Source organism: Orbicella faveolata, unplaced genomic scaffold (genome assembly GCF_042242905.1).
Source record: "Orbicella faveolata isolate gen_17 unplaced genomic scaffold, um_ofav_v1 contig_35, whole genome shotgun sequence".
Taxonomy (NCBI): Eukaryota; Metazoa; Cnidaria; class Anthozoa; order Scleractinia; family Merulinidae; genus Orbicella; species Orbicella faveolata.
Window position 1 is genome coordinate 13,395,910 of NW_028301564.1, and position 18,944 is coordinate 13,414,853.

Sequence of the window (18,944 nt, forward strand, 5' to 3'; positions counted from 1 at the left end):
GATATGAAATCCACGACATGATTACTCGGTAATTTTTCTACTGTTAGCTTCAGCAAAACAGGAGGTGCAAATCTGTGATGACATCACCTGGCTCTTTCCGTTTCTCTGCCACGCCCGCAGCGTAAAGATGACTTCATGGTGATCAAATTCCTCTAAATATATATACAGTTTTATGCCGTCTGGCTGGGAGATATCGGTATTGATTTACCATTCCTCTGAAGTATGGACGTCTCTTATTCAGGCAGCTTCTTCTTGATCGGGATTCTTCAGCTTGTTTGTCTTCAAGGTACACTTATAGCGGCGGGTGAGTGTTGAATTCTTGCTAAGTGTGGGGAACACTTATTTTATTTCATGATAAGCTTCTCCCATCATGGCGGTGAAAGGAATATTGCTTTACAACATGAAACTACGTCGCCACAATAAAGGCTATATCAGCTCTATGATACGATCTTATTTCGAGAGAGATTGAATATGTTGAACTCCGTGACATACAACAACAACAACATTTATTACTTATATTGCGCTTTTGACATGCAGTTAATCAAGATTATTGAAAGTAAATCAATCCGTACTTGGCGCTGAGACTGCTCTTTCGCCCTTTTGTCTGCGCGGTTTCTTTTTTTTTTCCTTTTTTTTATTTTGTCCATCTCTTTCTTTAATCCCTTGCCCGGAATCTATATTCAGAAATCAATGAAATGCAGCCGTATATATTCCAAGCTCGGCATATTTGCCTGGCTTAAACGGAGAAACTCGAAAGATCTACATTTTTAAAATGTAATGAATAGTGATCTGCTTTAACGCTCAAGGAAGTAATGTGGTTGTTAATATTGAATAATCTGAGACGTAAAGATTAATACGAGGATTCGCCTGGAGGTGGTTTAATGGATAGCCGAGAACTGGTAACCGAGAAATCGCCGAATATTTAGCTGATTGGCCCAAATTAAAGCAACAATATTGGATCTTTAAATAGTAACAATTTGATGCCATAACAATTTTTAAATAGCCGGATCTTTGAGGTTAACCTGGCAATCATTGAGGGCGCATTTTTGCTTTTGACAAAAAAGGAAAGAAATGGAATTAGACCAGGCCGCTGAAAGAAAACAAACCTCGCTAAACCGCAGGGTCGAGCAGGAAGTTTAACGCTCGTGTACCTTCACTCCATTAAAATGGACAAGCTTGACGAGACAACTTGACAGAACGAAATAACAACATAAAACATAAGTTAAATATAAGAAGCACGTTATGTCGCCCCCAGGATTTCGCGCGGCTATTTTTTTCTCGCGGTTTTCTTTCGCGTCACGCACGACCGCCTAAGCGAAAGAGGGACTACTCGAGTCTAGTTGTGTCGTTATGTTTGCAATGCGAACATCCTGACACACAGTGTAATGACATAATAGCAACATAACAGCATGAATATAACAACATGAGGAAACAGAAACTAATCTTTCCCTTAGGTCTTTATGTCGATGTTTACAGTATCGACGTAAGCGATTACATGTTGTCATGTCAGTAAAACTGTACTATTAAACCTCATTTTCTCGGTCCGTACTGTAAATTTTCTCCGTTCGGATTTATGGTCCAATTAAAAAGCCCGAAGCGCACGAGCGATAAAACCGAGCGGAAAAAGCGAGGTTACTTACAGTACGGGAAAAAAAAAATTACATTAAGGACCGAGAAAAGGAGGTTGGTAACCCTTTTATTATATCTCTGTTATGTGTCTGAGGATTCCGGAGACGATTTCTATTTACGCGGAATGGCTTTAAATCGGACTGAAACGAGTAAAACGAGTAAAATGAGTCAATCGCAATCATAAGTCATTAGCACGCCTAATACACAATTTAAAGATAACGAAAGTTTTAATTTTTTCTTGCATGAAAGTTAAAAGCAGTTTGCGATACAGTTTGGCAACAAACGCAGCTTGAAATTTTTAGCGGGCTGTACAGTAGAATACAGCGCACGTAAATCCCAGCGCAAACTGAGAGATGTGTGATTTAACCAGTCAGCAAGTTTCTTCCTTAGGTTTGGGTTTTTCTGGGTGAGTGGCCATGGCAAACGTGTTTACATCCTTGTTGCCATCCAATTCAGACCACGTGATGATGCATTTGGGGATATCTTGAGAGGTTACAATTGAGCAATATTTGTCACATGCAACTGATTGCATGCTGAAGTATGTACAAAACAGAGCAAATGTAACCTCCCAAATGAATAATCAGGTGATCTGAATTGGCTGGCAGCAAGGTCGTTTACACGTTAGCCACATCCCTCTATTTCCAGCAAGAAATCGCAAGATGAGCAGACGTTTTAAGGAAAAGATTCTTATTATAGCATTCACCCTGACTCGCCCTGAGTAACAGTCATATTCTTTTTAGAGTACTAGTAAAAACAACATGGTCTTCTTTGCCTTGCAGCACAGAGACACAGCATCGTGATCACGTCCCACCCACCAAGGTCAACACTTATTTCACAGCAATCAACACGGGTAACGCCGAGCACGACAACCAATCAGTTAAAGAGCTCGAGAAAGACTGTTGTATCGACCTCGGCAGCAGTAACAAGTACACAAACTGCTGTTGCTGTTACTGGAAGTAAGTGTAAGAATTAAGTTGCGCGTGTGCAGGAAATACTCAGTGGACGTTCCACTAGGCTAGTGGAGTTCTGAATAGACCAGTTTACAGTTGTCTGCTCGGTGACCTGGCCTTTGGATGCCAGCGAGGCTGGAGTTGACCTTGTTTTGAATACAGACCTCACTCACTGCTAGTCAACCACTCAACTAGTCAAATCCTTATCAAAAATCTCTAGCCAGCGATGCAATATTGTACCCGAATTTATTCACATTACACCTTCGGGGTGGCGAGGGAGGGGGCGGGGGGAGGGGGGTTAGCCAAGGCCAGCCAGCAAATTTCTTCCTGAAGTTTGGATCCTTAATTTTGTGCATGTGCCCTTGCACATTTACCCTGACAAGTCCAAAGCTGCAGTCATACACAGAAAAAAAAATAATAATAATAATAAAATCGGTCTTCTTTGCCTTGCAGCCCAGACAAACAACATCGGGATCGCGTCAATGCCATCATGGGCATCACTTTTTTCACAGCAATCAACACGGGTAACGCCGAGGACGACAACCATTCAATTAACGAGCTCTAGAAAGACTGTTATGTTGCTCTCTGCAGAAGTCACACGTACACAAACTGCTGTCGTTGTTACTTCAAGTAAGTGCAGAAGGTTGTGCTTGCGCAAGAAATACACAGTCGACAGTCCACAGGAGCTAGGGTAGTTTTGAATTAAGGAGGGGGGATTTTGGCAAAGGTCTCCCGTTTTCCGCTAGCGTCCAGTTTTCTCGCGATTCTATCCGCGCGTTCGACGATCGAATAAAAATACAGGAAAGTAGAGGGCTGTGAACAGTCTACTTCAAGTCTAGAAAATACATTCTGATCCCGGAGGCTTACTTACCTCTTGTTTCTTTCGACGCAAAGAAAGTTGTCCGCTGACTGAGCGGGACGTACAGATTTAATAGAGACAACAAGAGAGAAAGAAAACCAAGCTGGTTCCAGGGCAAAGAACCAAAATTTCTACGTAAATGATTTACACAAAGATTAAATGCAGGCTGGAATGAACCACAGCACTATCGCTCCTGACTGACTGACTGACTGACTGACTCTGACGGACTGGCTGACTGACTGACTGACTGACTAACTGACTCACAAACTGACTGACTGACTGACTGACTAACTCACTGCAGGTGGTTGACTGACTGTACTGAATGACTGACGGACTGACGGACTGACGGACTGAAGGACTGACGGACTGACGGACTGACGGACAGACGGACTGACGGACTGACGGACTGACGGGCTGACGGGCTGACGGGCTGACGGGCTGACGGACTGACGGACTGACGGATTGACGGATTCACGGACTGGCTCGCCAATCAACATTTGGACAGCACCGACTAGCTACAAGCTGTGTAGGAGATACATTGGGTGTTTTTCTTGGCAGGGAGGGGAAACTACCTGTAGTATTGAGGCATTAAATGGGTGACCAGTAAAGCCTACTTGTAGCCTCGAATATGGAAATCTTGAGGGTCTTCTTTACAAATTTACCAGCAAGACGCGGCGTTTATTCACGGGAGCCGACATTTCAATCGAACCTGAAAGATTAGATGTTTTCTAGTGAATTTCGTTTTGTCATGAAGAAATTTTTTGATTAGGAGTGTGAGAGAGAAGATATTGAAAAGTTGGAGCTAATTTAAGCTAATGTAGCAAAAATAATATAGCTCTCAAGGTTATAATGAGTGACATGCAAGTAAAAATAACAGACCGCCACGCTGGATGTCATTTCAGACACAAAAATAACCCTATGACCGGAAATCGACGTAGACTTCCGTTTGGACGCGCCCGTCTGAAACGTGATTGGTCAGTGGAAGAATGGTCACTTGAAGTCACATGTCTAAATAGTCACTTCCCGTTTTCAAGAAGGTAACTTCAAGAATGACTTTCAGTTAACCCAGCGAATCGTAAGGAAATAATGGCGTTTTTTACGAGCTGTATGACCCAACTATCAGCCGTGTTCCTATTATTCATCTACACCTTCCTCACGAATGCAGGTAAAAAAGCCTTATTCTGTATGATAACGCGGTGAATTGTTTATTAGCGTGATTGTCACATTATGGCGATTCTGGAATCGCGTCGAAGCTCGCTCGTTTCATTCTGATATTTTGCGATTTGTTTGGATGGAATGGTTGCCGTGGGCTTCGATCAACGCTTAGGCTCTATCGAGTGTCTCTTATATAAGACCTCAAATAAAGAATCTGCCAGAAAACATGATATTTGTATATTGTGACCGTGTAAAAGCTTTTAGTGGAATGTCATTGGCGTAGATGTCGATTGACTTAGCGGAGTTATCTTTGAAAATCTTGAATAAAACTGTCGCTTTGCAAGCTCTATATCTTGTATATTTTCTGCTTGAAGCTGGAATCATGTGTATTTTGTACAAAAACACAACATAAGCCAAGTCGTTTGACGTAAACGATCGAGCGGTCATTTTGCCAAAATATTTGGTTTGTCTCACGCTACAAGGGTGCTCATAGCTTTTTTAGTTGCTTGTGTCGCAATCTTTCTTTACTTCTTCGATGAAGTTTAATTTAGTGTGCGAAATCTTTTAGTTTCGTCAGCCAACCGTCAAGGACTTCGAAAATAAAAATAAATCGTGGAAGAAATATTGTGCCTATGGCGTTTGCTGGGCAAATCGCCAAGAAAATTACAGCGAGCCGATTATTTACCACTGAGACCATATGGAGCACGTAAACCGCTTTTGTTTTTTAATTGATTTTGAATGAACAACTTTTGTGTCGATAAACCGCGGGCTAGTCTGTGAATTAAGGAACCTCATGGCGCAAAGATATCGAAATTTTGCTTATCCGCGACTTCAAATTGTAGAAATTCCAAGAAAATGTCTGTTGATCTTACATGACACTGTACTGTTCACATGAAAATCAGGAAGTTAAGTAGATCATCGTCGCGATTGGTATTAGGCTTAGTGGATTATAAGAGAAATGGAGTAAGTTTTATTAGGTTTGTGATGTGCATATTTTTTTAGTTAAAAATGAAAGGAAAAAATGTCGAAATATAAGTGTGCATGTAGATTAAGTTCTCTTTTGTGACATACATAGAGCAGTAATCTTAATACAATCTTAATAAAATGTACAGAAAAATTGCCAATCGGTACTTAATCATTTCATGTAGTATACCTAGTGTATTAAAATCGATCAAATGTTCCGTAATCAAACCCAACAAAACTTCAATCCCTGAACTGATCTTGATTGTGGGTTTGGGAATCCAACAACATCAAACTCACTTAAATTCCTCTGGCCAATCAAACTCAATTAGATGTTCGATAATCAAACCTTTAAGTAATCAAACACAATCGAACTCTTGAACTTTGATTGGGATCTATTACTGAATATCAATTGACTAAGCCAGGCATTCAAACCCAGTTTCAAAAGGTTTCTAAGTTAGTGTGGTCTTGAAATACAACAACCCAGGGGTACCCACATTATTGAAATGTACTAAGTTTGTTGATATTTGTGTGTTCTTTTTTTCTCAAACCAAATCAAATTGATTGAGTTCAGTTGGTGTCACTGAGTTTGGTAATTGAACTCAGCGGCGGGATCAAAGGTAGCTGCCAGCTCCCCTCCTCCCCCCCTCCTGCAGCAAACAGATGGAGCTTGATTGTGTGTGATTGTCAAACAAATCGCAAAACAGCCAAACCATTGGAATTCAATTGAGTTTGAATGGGTTTTTGTTGTTCAGTTTGGTTCTATTGATTACGCCAGGTTCATCTGCAATTCTCCACTGGAGTTGATTGCATAAATTCTGATAAACGTTGTGTGACGGAGTATGTTTTGATAAAACATTGAATCATTGTATAATTTTATATTTTACATGCACAAGGTCTTTTCTTTTTATTACTCTTGGCTTGTGGCAAAAAGGGGTTACTCTGAACTGCATTCATGGTTATTTAGTGTACTTGTTAAACTCTAATGAGATAAACTACATGTATGTAAAATCAATTTCTCTTTTTTTCTCTTTTTTTTTTGGCAGGCACACAAGCTTCCAGTGGAGGTATGACTTCATACATTATTATGATTCAGACATATACATGTACATGTGCATGTACATACATGTATCCCATATATGTCAACTTTCCTGGTTGGTCCGGGAATTTCTCAGATACAGGCCAGTCTATCCCCTGGTCTCCCATTTGAGTGACATCAAATCTCGGGGCAGAGCTTATTTTTGTAGAGTTTTGTTTTGTTTTGTTTTGTTTGTTTCTTTGTTTGTTGTTTTTTCTGGGGGGGGGGGGGATTTTTGGATGTTTGATGCATTTTTGTGTTGAATCAAAGGGCTGGAGCTCTATACATACATGTATATTACATGTACTTTTTAACAGTCTGTTCATTGTAAAAAGATATAAAAATTTATGATCTCCCAGATTTCAAGTTTTTAGGCTGGCATCTCTGCTGTGTCACTGTGATTTCCTGTATTCAGCAGTGCAGTCTGCTTTCTGTATATTTTACTGGAAACAGTTTCCTTTCACCTGCACATAAATCTCTTTATTTGAGTTCAGTGGAACCCCCTCCTTACAATGGCCTTGTTCATCTGGCCACCTTGTTATTACAACCCAAGATTCATATGGTGACATTTACATTGTGCAATTTGTGTCCTTTGCAATACATACAGTGGAACCTCTGGTTACGACCACCTCTTGTACAGTAAGAGATCACCTGAACTCTCCTCAGCGACCAGTTTTCCAAAATACCAATAGTTGAAGCCAAATCACTGTATTTGAAACCTCTTGTAAGCGACCACCTCTCATAGGCAACCGTGACCACTTTTAGAGCTAAAATTTTGAAATTGTATTGTTTTTAACTTCCCATAAGCGACCGCCTGATAAATGACAGAGCAGAAATTGGAGAACACAGCGTTTTAACATTATGGCATTCCTGGGTAAAACAAGAGACGGAAATTTATCAATGAGAAGTACTGGATTTTTTCTCAAAATTCTAACTCTTCACGTGAATAAGCATTTTAAAATGCACATACACTGTACTCTGATTAGTCTCAAAAGAGATGACCTTTAACGTCTTAAAATTACCATAATGCTAATGAGGCAAAATTTTGAGCCAATATGGTCTCTCTCATATGTGACCACCTCCTGTAAACGACCACTTAGGCTTGACATTTTGGGTGGTCGCTTACAGGAGGTTTGACTGTAATTTAATTTTTCATATTGATGTTTGTATATATACATGTAACCATCAGGTTGTTTTTCATCAGCATTTGGCATGGCAAAAAGAACCATTCATGACAGGGATATCACAGCATCATCAGAACTGGATTCTGACTCATCTGCTTTTCATGCAAGAGTAAGAAACACAAAAGCATGGATTCCCAGGTCAGATGATAAACATCCATGGATACAAGTGAATCTACAGTATAGGAGAAATGTGACTGCTATTGTTACACAAGGCTTCAATGGTTCTTTTGTTAAGTGGTATTATGTGAGTTATGGTGATGATGGAAGTAACTGGATGAACTATACTGTTCAAGGAAAATTAAAGGTACATGTATTTGATGTTGAGATGAATATCAAGTTAAAAATAACAAAATTTAATGCTTTTCAGGGTGGAATATATATATTTTTGCTTTTGTTTGCAAGAGTAAAAAGACTGTAATTTGCAAATTTGGAAGCATATTGTTGTTATTGAGGTTGTGTCTTGTAACCGAGTATTTGGGAGAAATTTACAGTTTGTAAGCTACTTTACACTGTCCTATGGTGTCAAAAAATTAACGGTGTGCCTTATAACCAAGTGCGCCTCATGTGCAACTTAAAAAATGCAGAATAATAACTTGTCACACATGTTTCAGTTTTAGTTACAGTACTTATTAAGCCTCATGTAGATGTGTTCCAGACACATGACTGTACAAATTTATGTAGATCTATGTACATGTACTTGTACATACATACATGACTTTGTGCAGATAGAGCTCTAGATTACACTGTACTTATTCTTGTAAACAATTTACACTGTAGAATTTATGTAACAGTTAAATTTATAACACTCAAACCAAGTGAAGTGTACCCCTCAAGGTTACACTCGTCTGATTATTGACTATTTGAATATTGAACCCGCTAATCGTTTCAAGAACGCAATAATGATGATTGATTATTTGAATATTGAACTTGCTAGCCATTTCAAAAATCAATGTTAAACCCATTAGCCGTGTTCTTGGAAGGACTAATGGGTTCAATTTTCCAATAATCAATTCATTACAACCCTCCAAGTTGCGACCATTTTAGTCGCCATGGCGACTAGAATTTTGGAGCTGGCGACTAAATTAGAACCCAAGTCGCCAGCTCGGCGACTAAAATTAATGTGACCTATTCGTCAGGAGCTTGAGCGGACTATCATCTGGGGCGAAAAGAAAAACGTTCTGAGCATTAAGAATTCACTTAGCAAAGCTAGTTGTTGTGGGATTTTAACCAACAGAAATGGAGACTGAATAAAATGAAATGTTACACGGTAAACAAAGATCAAGGAATTGCATTCAGTTGAGCTTGGGATGCGACGAAATTCGTTCAACTCGACTGAACTTTGGCACGTGACAATTTTACCTGGAAGCATGAGACAACGCACACAATCCGGTCATTTGCCATCGAAAAGAAGAGGAATTGCAAAAGCTTGGAAAGCTCGACGGTGACAGGATCCACAATATATTTGAGAAACATCCAGATGTATTTGAGAAATGTATTTTGTTTCAGTGGACACGAAAATACTTGACTTTACAGCAAACTTGATAACACAAGCACAGGAGATTCTATAAATAAAAAAACTGTGATGAAAAGCGGCTCGCAGTTGTAAATAAATTTCACTTGTGTGAACGAACCTGGGTTTATTTTTGAATTGTCAAAGATTTCATCAAAAAATATCCATCTTAGTGATTGCCCTAAAACTTGTGAAAGTATTTTCGCGTTGAGTATTCGCGTTCCGCGGTTCGCATATTAAATTCAAACGACATTATTAGAGCGTGAACTTTTCTGTCCATTTCAATACAGTCTTTAATTTTCAGATGAAGCTTTATTTCGTTTGCTTATTCAAGCAGAAAATGAGGTTGAACATTTAAAAAAGATAATAAGCGATAAGGTAAAAATAGTGTTCACTTTATGGTCTCAGTAAGAATTTGATGCCGCCTCGATAAACATTGGAAAACTTTCCGCCATTCAGCTGCGAATGAGGCTATCTTATTTTAATTTGGTATAATCTGTGTCCTTTGCACTGCTCCTGTTGTGTGAATTATAAATGATATACACAAATATTTCTGTGTTTTGTGAAGCGACTTTTTTTCTTAATTTTCATTTTCATTTGATCATCAATCATTCCAATAAAAGCATATTTGAATCAACATTAGGTAGTTCTTTCACTGAACGGGACTTCAATTTACTTGGTGGTTCAAGGAAAATGTTATTAATAATACAGTTAGATAATAATAAGATTATTATTTATTATTAATTATTAATTTATGCATATATTTTGGCGACTAAAATTTTTCACTGGCGACCAAACCTGAACAGTCAGTGGCCAAATGGCTACTAAAGAAAAAAGTTAACTTGGAGGGTTGCATTATTGCTTTCCTGAAACGACTAGTATTTTCAATATTCAAATAATCAATTCATTTATGTAATCTTGAGGGGTACACTTCACTTGGTTTGAGTGTGATTGTACACGTATGTATTTATGTACATGACTGAACATTTAACATTTTAGCTCTCACTTGTTTCTGGGGAGGAAAATAGGATGGGATGCTGATGTGTCCCATAGACTGGGAATTAGAGAAGAAGAAGAAAGACTAAACAATCACACGTGTGTGTACGTGTACCCTCATTAGACCAAAGTCAATTCTGTTCATCTTTAGAGAGGTCATTAACTGGATAGCTGCCACTGCCACTGCTACTGCTAAGGGTTAGGGTTACGTTTATTAACAATCATAATTATATTAAATTTGTTTACTTTTTTAAGATATGGATAGGCAATGTTGCTGATAACCAGTCCAAAACAGAGGTTTTCAGTCCTTCGATTGTGGCACAGTACATAAGGTTGCATCCTACAGACTGCTCTAACCAGTGTGCACTGAGATTGGAACTTTATGGCTGCAATATCACTGCAGGTAAGAGAAGAGATGTATGAATACATGCGTGTACATGTTATATTCCATGTACACATGTACATGACATTATGAATATGTACAACTAGGTGTTTCTTGTGTTAAGTTAGAACGAAACAAAACTAGGAACAAAATCAGACTGATTTTGTATTTAACACTGTGCTGGGTTTACATGTATATTCACCTCATAAAATACAAAATGTAGCCTATTTGGTTGCAGACTAAAGGTCTTTTAGATTCATTACAAATGGTAACGGCAAATGTCTTCGGGGCTGGTGACCTGAGATATTTGCATGCATGTAACACAACTGGTTGAGTTGAATTATTCCTAATATCACTTAAAGTGCCACTAACCCCCAAAATTGTTTTTCGCTAAATATAAATCTCCTTCTTTTCCTGATCACCACTGCGAAAAAATTATCATTGTAGCTATTTTTGTTAATTTTCTATGAATTTTCAAAGTTTGAAAATTGGCCTTTTCTATGTTCACGACCGAGGAATGGGAGAGAATGGGATGAGTTAGCTCCTGATGTCATTTCATGAATAACAATGTTTTGCTTCTGAGAATCTCTGAATATACAATGCAGGGTCTGAAATTAACTTTTTTAGGCAGGCGCCAACTGGCGACTGAAATTTTTTTTTCAGTCACCATATGGAAAAATTTGGTTGCCAAAAAGTGTCAATAAAATTTTCCTTCGCAGCGAAACAGAAACCAAAATTTTTGGTTGTCAGACGGAAAATTCTGCTCGCCAATTTTTCTTTTAAGAATCGGAACGAGGAGAATCCATTTGGCGCCACAATGATGGCGATTTTGCCACTAACGATAAGATTAAATACAAACACGCTGATTATTTATACACCTACCACTGAAAACCCACGACGAACGAATCGAATACCGGTCATATACGCAGTTTCGTGCAGCAGCCAAATGTTTCAAGTCACTTTTATACCTTCTCTTGTCTCTACCTTTTGGAGAAGAAACGTACCCGACTAAAAACTGCCGTTTGGTTCTTTGCTCTATGTGCAAAACGATCTTTCCTTTTCGCGTTCTGTCAAGACGATCGACGGATCGCCATGTTGAATATCGAAATCTTCTACTAATTTCTTCACGGATGTTCCGTTTCCATTTTGTAATAAATTATGGAAAAAGTTCAGGACATCTTTGGACACCACGTTGCCTGAATGAATATTCATGACGAAAGAACACACGTGGCCTTCTGTGCCCGCAATACGTATGTTATGGGAAACCGCTGGAAAAACATGGCGGTGAAGCTTCGCACTGATCGTAGCTGTGAAACGTTGTGGTACAGTTATAATAACAGGAAAATCAGTTTTATACTTCAAAAGCAGCGGAAAGGTAAAAAATAAGTGACCAATTGGCGGGTGGCTTTGAATTTTATTTTAATCGATTTGGCTGAAAATCTAAGTTTGTGTAATTATCGTGGCTTGAAATAGTTAATCGCCCGCTGGCGACCAGCTGTGAAATTCTGGTTGCCAGTGCAAACTTTTTAGTCGCATTGGCGACCAGGAAAGCGCAATTTTGGACCCTGATGCAATGTAGGCAAAGATGTGATTAGTGCGAGTCAAAATTGTTGCAAAATGCAAGGAAGATTTGTTGTTGCAGGCTGTAGCAATATAGGAAGCTTACGACTTCATTCAATACCTCTATCTTGATGACACTCGACCAGAAGTGAGAAAAAGACCAAAGAAGTGAGCTGATCTGTGCGAGTAGGGATCTTTAATCTCTCCATCAGGTTTGCCGCCACTGTAAAAAGCCAGAGATTCTCATGGCATGTCTATTCTTCTCTAGCTTCTAGTGGAAAGCTCAACATTGTTAAGGTACTGTGTAAGACACAAATTTGGGATCTGACCATTGCGAAGTTCGCAAACAATTCCCCAAGTCCCAGATCAAAATAATGTAGGCTATAGGTGAGAAAACTTTACGGTAAATCAAATGTGGTGTGTTTTTTGTACTCGAAATAGAGAATTTCCTAAACGAATAGTAAACAAAACCCATACATCATGATACTACAAGGCTATTAAGATTGTTGAGGCTTTGAACTGGTGAACTACTGTAGCTATGTATTTGTGGATTTTGTACAGAATCACACACGCGCCGGAGGTCATATTATCCAGCATGTACATATAGACAATTGTTTTGTTCTCTGAGCTTCATCTTTGAGGAACAAAATATATCTCAATTACAAACTTAGAGCGAACCAATCATTGATAAATATATGAGAAAAGTAAAACAAATGATTTAGATTCGACTCTGTACATGTAGCTACTGGTGGAGAAGAAGAAAAGGAATGTAGTTGTCAGTCAACCGAAACGCAAACATCCCAGGTTATTAGTGTACGTAAAATGGTTTCCTTTTTCAAAATATCAGTGAAGTAGAAATAAATTAATTGATACTATACTGAACCTTTTTTTCAAGATCTTGTCGCAGGATTTTCCATAATTTACCTGTACGAAGTATATGCAAATTTGTGTAGCTTACGATGTGTATGTTTGTGCACAGTAATTGACTACACAAACTATACATGTAAATACTTCAGTCGGTCGACAATAACGAAGCAAAAAGTTACCTCACCTTTGGATATTGTTTGCTGACATCTCTGCTTATATCTCTTATGTTAAAACTATTTTCAGTCATTGATCTGGAGAAGCAGGCAGGAGTGGACTTCAACTCCATTGCATTTTAAGCTAGTATTCGGGGGATATTAATGTTTGAATCTTAAAATGTTCCGACACCCCGGAATCTGCACGTTATGTAAAGTCAAATTACCAACTCTTCGTGTTCATCAATTGACATTCTTTAAGAGCTGTAAGTTAACTCTTCAGCCATTATTTGTGCCTTTATAACCCAAATGTACCTGCAAATTGCCGATTTCCTGTCCTGACTTGCAATGCTGTGGGCTCGACTGGTGAGCTGCACTTCGGAATGGAAAAAATATATATATATACATCACAGCCATTCTAATCGTAGCTAGTAATGTTAGATGATAAAGTTCTTTCGCTGAAAAATCTTGTTCATTTTTTGATAAAAATAATATGAATCACAAATAATAATTATGTTTTGACAGCACTCATCAAGCTCAGTCAAATGTCTCTTGAGTCCTTTAGCCTGGTTCCCGAGGTGACGTCACTAGTAGCCCGACCTAGATGCCACTTTGCGTGGTCATAAAAACAGAAAATTGTAAGTTCAAATGCCTGTAGAAACTCAGGGATTTTATCACTCGAGATAATTTTTTGCTGATTGAAGAAGTTGAGGATCACTAGTAGATTTTATTAAAAGAAAAAAAAAAAAAAATGGGGTCAGTGACACTTCCTTCCAAGCTACCAGTTGGTCATGAATTTGGTGTAAGGATGGTTTTTAACCATCCTATTTTGAAACCCAGACCTTCTTAAGGTAAGCTTTTTGCACAGGTTTGTTTCTTATTTACTCTTCATTTTTTTTTTGTTAGGTTTGCCTGGTCAACCATCACCACCCACTGCAAACTCAGTTTCAATGCATGTTATTGATATATCGTGGACCGCACCCAGTGATACAGGTGCTGGAATCACAGGGTACAATGTACAGTGGCAAGTTGTTGGAAAATTAGTGAAAAACCAAAAAGTCATTACAGGAAGTAGGACAGCAAAACTTGATGTAACGCCATACACCGAGTATGATATCCGGGTTAGAGCTTACAACGGGAAAGGAGATGGACCTTGGTCACAGCCACTACGAGTGAGGTCTAAAGAATCAGGTAAGTGAAGCTGCAGTGTTTACATGTAGCTGATCACAGTCATTGTACTGTAACGTTATAATTGCAATGACATGGTCATGGATATCGACTGAGAAGGATGTGTGTATGATTATAAGCCTTGTTAGACTGCAACATTTGTTTACTTTGTTACAAAACAGTAATTGCTACATGTACATGTACGTGAACCAACGAAAATAATGAACTGGGGCTGGAAGAGATGAGCCTTTTTATGCTTAAAAAAAGTATTATTAATGGTAGGGTCAAGATGTTAGTGAGGAGAAATAAGTTAAAGTGGATGTTACAGCATACATGTACTAGCTTTGCCCAAACAAGAAAGGAAAGATCCTTTTTGGGAGCCTTATTCGGTGCTGTCAGTACAGTGTAGGGAGTTTAAGTAACCACGACGGCGACGCCGAGGACAACGTCGATTAAAAAACGACTTTATGTTTTACCTACGAATCTCGCGATACTCTAAAGTCATTTACTTTGTTTATACTGACAAGACTTTCTTGAAACTGAATCTTGGACACAGCGGTAAACTTGAAATAAAAATTAGCCGTCGTTGTTCACGTCCTCCAGACAACGAAGAATTTGGTCATTTCACGTTGTTGTTTTGCCGAGGACGGTAAAGAAATGTCCCAAGAATTATAACGCACGTGCACAGCCATTGTTCTCCTAATCAAACCTGTTGTTTAGCGACGTTCCCGTTGGCGTTTCCGTCGTGGTTTTCTTAAACTCCCTAGTAAGATTTGGCAGCCGCTGAATCTCCAGTAGATACTCTGTTGTCAATTGTTAGCTGTAATGTCAGAATTTTTTTTTTTTTTACTGAAAAAGTTCTCTCTCTAGGGAAAGTGCTTATGAGGCTCTCTTACTGTTTTCCGATGCACCAGGACAGTCAGCTGCTTCAAATAGTATTGAAAGCTCTGCTTATATATGTATCTACATGTACATGTACAAATTCTTAGTGACTACAATTTCCTAATTAGAAGTTTCATTACTGTTTGCTGCACTTGGCATTACAATAATTTACTTGGAATGATACCCTATTGCGAGTAGTCCATTCCCAACTGTTTTTCGTGTACGTTTTCTCATAGTCCCTTCTGCTGCACCTGGTAACCTCAAATTAACGTCCAGTTCCTCTCTTTCACTGAATGTTTCATGGGACGCAATTCCCGAGGAGTATCAACAAGGAAAGCTTTTGGGTTACTATGTGTTCTACAAGATAAAAGGATCTGCAGCAGAGCAGAACAAGACTGTTGGTCCAGCTGAGGTAACATACAAGCTAACAGGACTTGAGTACAAGATCTATGCTGTCAGAGTAGCTGGATACACTGCCGTTGGTGTTGGTAAATCTACTGCTGAACGGAACAAAATTCCCAATGAAGGAGGTTAGGGAAGCCGTGTTTATTTATAGTTTGCCGATAATTATTACAGAGGAACCCCCGGGTGCAAGCACCTCTTGTAATCGACCACCTCTCCTCGATGACCAGTTTTCCCAAAGTTTCCGAGTCAAATCACTGTATTTGGAACCTCTTGTAAGCGACAACCTCTTAAGCGACCGCGATCACTTTTAGAGCTAAAAGTTTGAAATTTTATCTTGTTTTTAACCTCCCGTTTACAAGTGATCACGACCGATAATAGAGTAGAAATTGATAATAAGGTGTTGTAAGACTATCGCATTCCTGGGAAGTGCAAGAGACGGAAATTTCTCAATGGGAAGAATCAGATTTTTTTCTTGAAATTGACTTCACATGAATGATGCACATACATTGTACACTGTATGCTATCAGTCATAAAAGAGATGACCTTAACTGAATGTGTTATAATTACAGAAAATTAGTAATGTTATTATCCAACTGCAGTGAACACCGGCCAAATAACAGTACAAATATACAGCGATATTATTTTTACAGTTATTTGTATAGTAGAAAACCTGTTTGCCGTTCAAGCTAGCGCGCGCACGCAAAACTCTCATACTCTCTCTATTTCATTGATAAATTTATCAACTACAGCAGTCGTCAAAATATGGCACAACTCGTAAAAATATACAGCGATAGTACACACCAAAACTTCTAATAAGATATATATATCCCTCAGCAGTTACCCTATGCTTTATGAGGCAAAACTCTGACCAGATACAATGAATATGGTCTGAGATCTTGTAAGCGACCACCAAGGCTTGACATTTTGGGGGGTCGCTTACGGGAGGTTCAACTGTATCATATTTAATGCGTTATTTTCCGTTGTTCATGTAACTGTTGTTTGTGTGGTTACAAACAGAGACAACTGGTACTATATTTAGAGCTGTCACTAAGTTTCTAAACTGCTTGTAAATAAACATTCATTTCCCAGCCCGTCTGTAAGGTTTGAAACTCCCAGGACCCCCTAGTAACATAATGTATTTTCCTACCGAGTAGAACCTGAATACATGTACACGTACCATGACTGTACAATGTAATTAACGTTTCACATTGATTATTTTCAGCTCCCACACCTCCCAGAAACTTCAAGCTTGTGGTGGACTCATCCACTGAAATCACAGCCTCATGGCTTGAACCTTTAAAGTTAAACGGCGTTTTACGACGTTATGTGGTTATGTATGGCAAAGTAAGAGGTAAACTGGATGGACGACTTTACACTACGGGGAAAACATACTCACTAACACGCCTGGAAGAATTTACGGAGTATTTTGTTCAAGTTCACGCAGAAACATCTGTATCAGGAGCTGCTTCTAATATTGAACAGGCAAAGACTCTCCAGGATGGTAAGTGTCTTCCTTTCCATTTTCTTGGTTTTGAGCGTTACAGTGTACATGATCAAACGTAATTACCGGTAGGCATTAGGAGATGATTGTCTGCATGTAGGCTATTTATAAGAGATGTTACAGAACGCTTTTTGATATCTCTACCGATTGTGTAACCTTTCATCCGACCCTGGCATGCCCGCAGCGCAAATCGTCAAAAACAGACGAAAGTCGCATGGGCTAACCAAACGCAAGGCAGTGTTCCCCCATTAACGCCATCACGAGTTGTTTGTATTTGATGAATAGCTCTGGTTCAATTGCAAGTCGCCACAGTTAACTTACTTTCGTTAGAAACAACGTCATTAACTGCAGTTTTGATTGTTAACCATAACTTCCCAATCCCATACAAATTTGGAAATGGTAATTTTGTTTTTCATTTTCTTTTTGAATGTTCTAATGAAACATTCGGTAAGTTATTAGGAGATGATTGTCTGCAAATTTTGGGGGAAGAGGGGACATACAAATAACCTTCTAAAGAGATATATGTGGAATGTACAGCTGTATGAATGCTTGAGTTTGTTTTACTTGAAACCTCCGCGCACATGCACATTTAGCCTTTGTGTCAACTTTAGATTTTTGATTTTGAGTGTATTTTACCAGCAGTCTTAGTAAAAGATCCTTGTATTTCTTTTGCTAAAGGGATTAGAGGCCTCATTTCATTGTGCACACACCACATAGGCTTACTTACATGTACTCAGTCTGCATATTTACCCTAAAATGTGTTTCTACAGCATAGAAAGAAAGCTGATAGGACTAGCGGATAGCCCAGTGGAACTAGTGGATTCTGTTGATTTTCTTGCCCAGTGGGCAAGTGAAGTTTCCTAGGAAATTATTTGTTATGTAATGACAATAATTTTCAGCCTACAAGTAATTACTAGAGGCACTGTTAAAGGAGCTCAGCCGGTCACGTTATTTTTAGTTATTTTGACCACATACAAAATTACCTTTAAATGGTAGGAAACCTGAAAATAGCACTTTAATATGATAGAAAAACAGCAAAGAGATAATGATAAACCATAAATGAAAAAGGATGGCTAAGGATGGAGAAGATTAACACGGATTACAAACGACGAATTTGAAAAATTGAGGCTAAACTTTTCAACATGCGCGAACCGTGACGTAGCTCCTTTAAGTAAGAGATCACATTTTTGGCACTGGTCCGAATGACCTCGGGAAAGTACACATACATGTACATGTAGTTACAGCTTGCCAAAGTCCGAAAATTAGTTTCCTTTGTACCGAGTTCTTATATTGAAAGTGAATGTTACTGACTTTTTCTGTGATTTACAAAAGCTCCTAGCACTCCTCCAGCCATAGATGCACAAGAAACGAAAGCAGAAGACGCTCACACTATACGAGTCAAGTGGAATGAAATAAACAAGAAAGATCAAAACGGTATCATATTGGGTTACAACGTGTACTACAACGAGAGAGGCCAACTTAAAGAGTTCAGCAAAGAGACAACTGCAACAAATACCATTATCACTGGACTAAATCCATTTACAGAGTACTGCATCAAAGTCACAGGCTACACTGAAGTTGGGGTGTCTCCTCAGGGAAATTGCTTCTACGTCAAAACCTCGGAATCGGGTAAGCTACATGTACAGTGTGTAACAAAAATAGACCATTTCCAAGTCCCTTACTGACTCTTCAAAACACGGCCTGGTA

General features: G+C 38.8%; 1 protein-coding gene and 1 long non-coding RNA gene across 5 annotated transcripts in view; one reads left to right on the plus strand and one right to left on the minus strand.

Annotated features, from left to right (window-relative positions):
• Nucleotides 1–143: 143 nt before the first annotated feature.
• LOC110055496 (receptor-type tyrosine-protein phosphatase delta-like) overlaps nucleotides 144–18,944 on the plus strand; it is a 36,937-nt gene continuing 18,136 nt past the window's right edge. The window contains exons 1-10 of one of the 4 annotated variants that reach the window (XM_089272603.1): nucleotides 144–304; nucleotides 2,409–2,585; nucleotides 3,033–3,209; nucleotides 6,600–6,620; nucleotides 7,821–8,119; nucleotides 10,577–10,724; nucleotides 14,189–14,473; nucleotides 15,568–15,861; nucleotides 16,959–17,237; nucleotides 18,570–18,866. In XM_089272603.1, the coding sequence (XP_089128729.1) occupies nucleotides 223–304; nucleotides 2,409–2,585; nucleotides 3,033–3,209; nucleotides 6,600–6,620; nucleotides 7,821–8,119; nucleotides 10,577–10,724; nucleotides 14,189–14,473; nucleotides 15,568–15,861; nucleotides 16,959–17,237; nucleotides 18,570–18,866 (2,059 nt within the window). In that variant the 5' untranslated portion in view covers nucleotides 144–222. Of the gene's footprint in view, nucleotides 305–2,408; nucleotides 2,586–3,032; nucleotides 3,210–4,446; nucleotides 4,604–6,599; nucleotides 6,621–7,820; nucleotides 8,120–10,576; nucleotides 10,725–14,188; nucleotides 14,474–15,567; nucleotides 15,862–16,958; nucleotides 17,238–18,569; nucleotides 18,867–18,944 lie in introns of those variants that run through there. The other 3 variants (XM_089272604.1, XM_089272605.1, XM_089272606.1) reach the window with 3 other exon arrangements.
• On the minus strand, nucleotides 8,148–11,899 carry LOC149103395 (uncharacterized). Its single transcript, XR_016201783.1, has 2 exons — nucleotides 11,586–11,899; nucleotides 8,148–10,718 (listed from the first exon to the last, which is right to left on the minus strand). It is a non-coding gene; the product is annotated as an uncharacterized LOC149103395 (long non-coding RNA).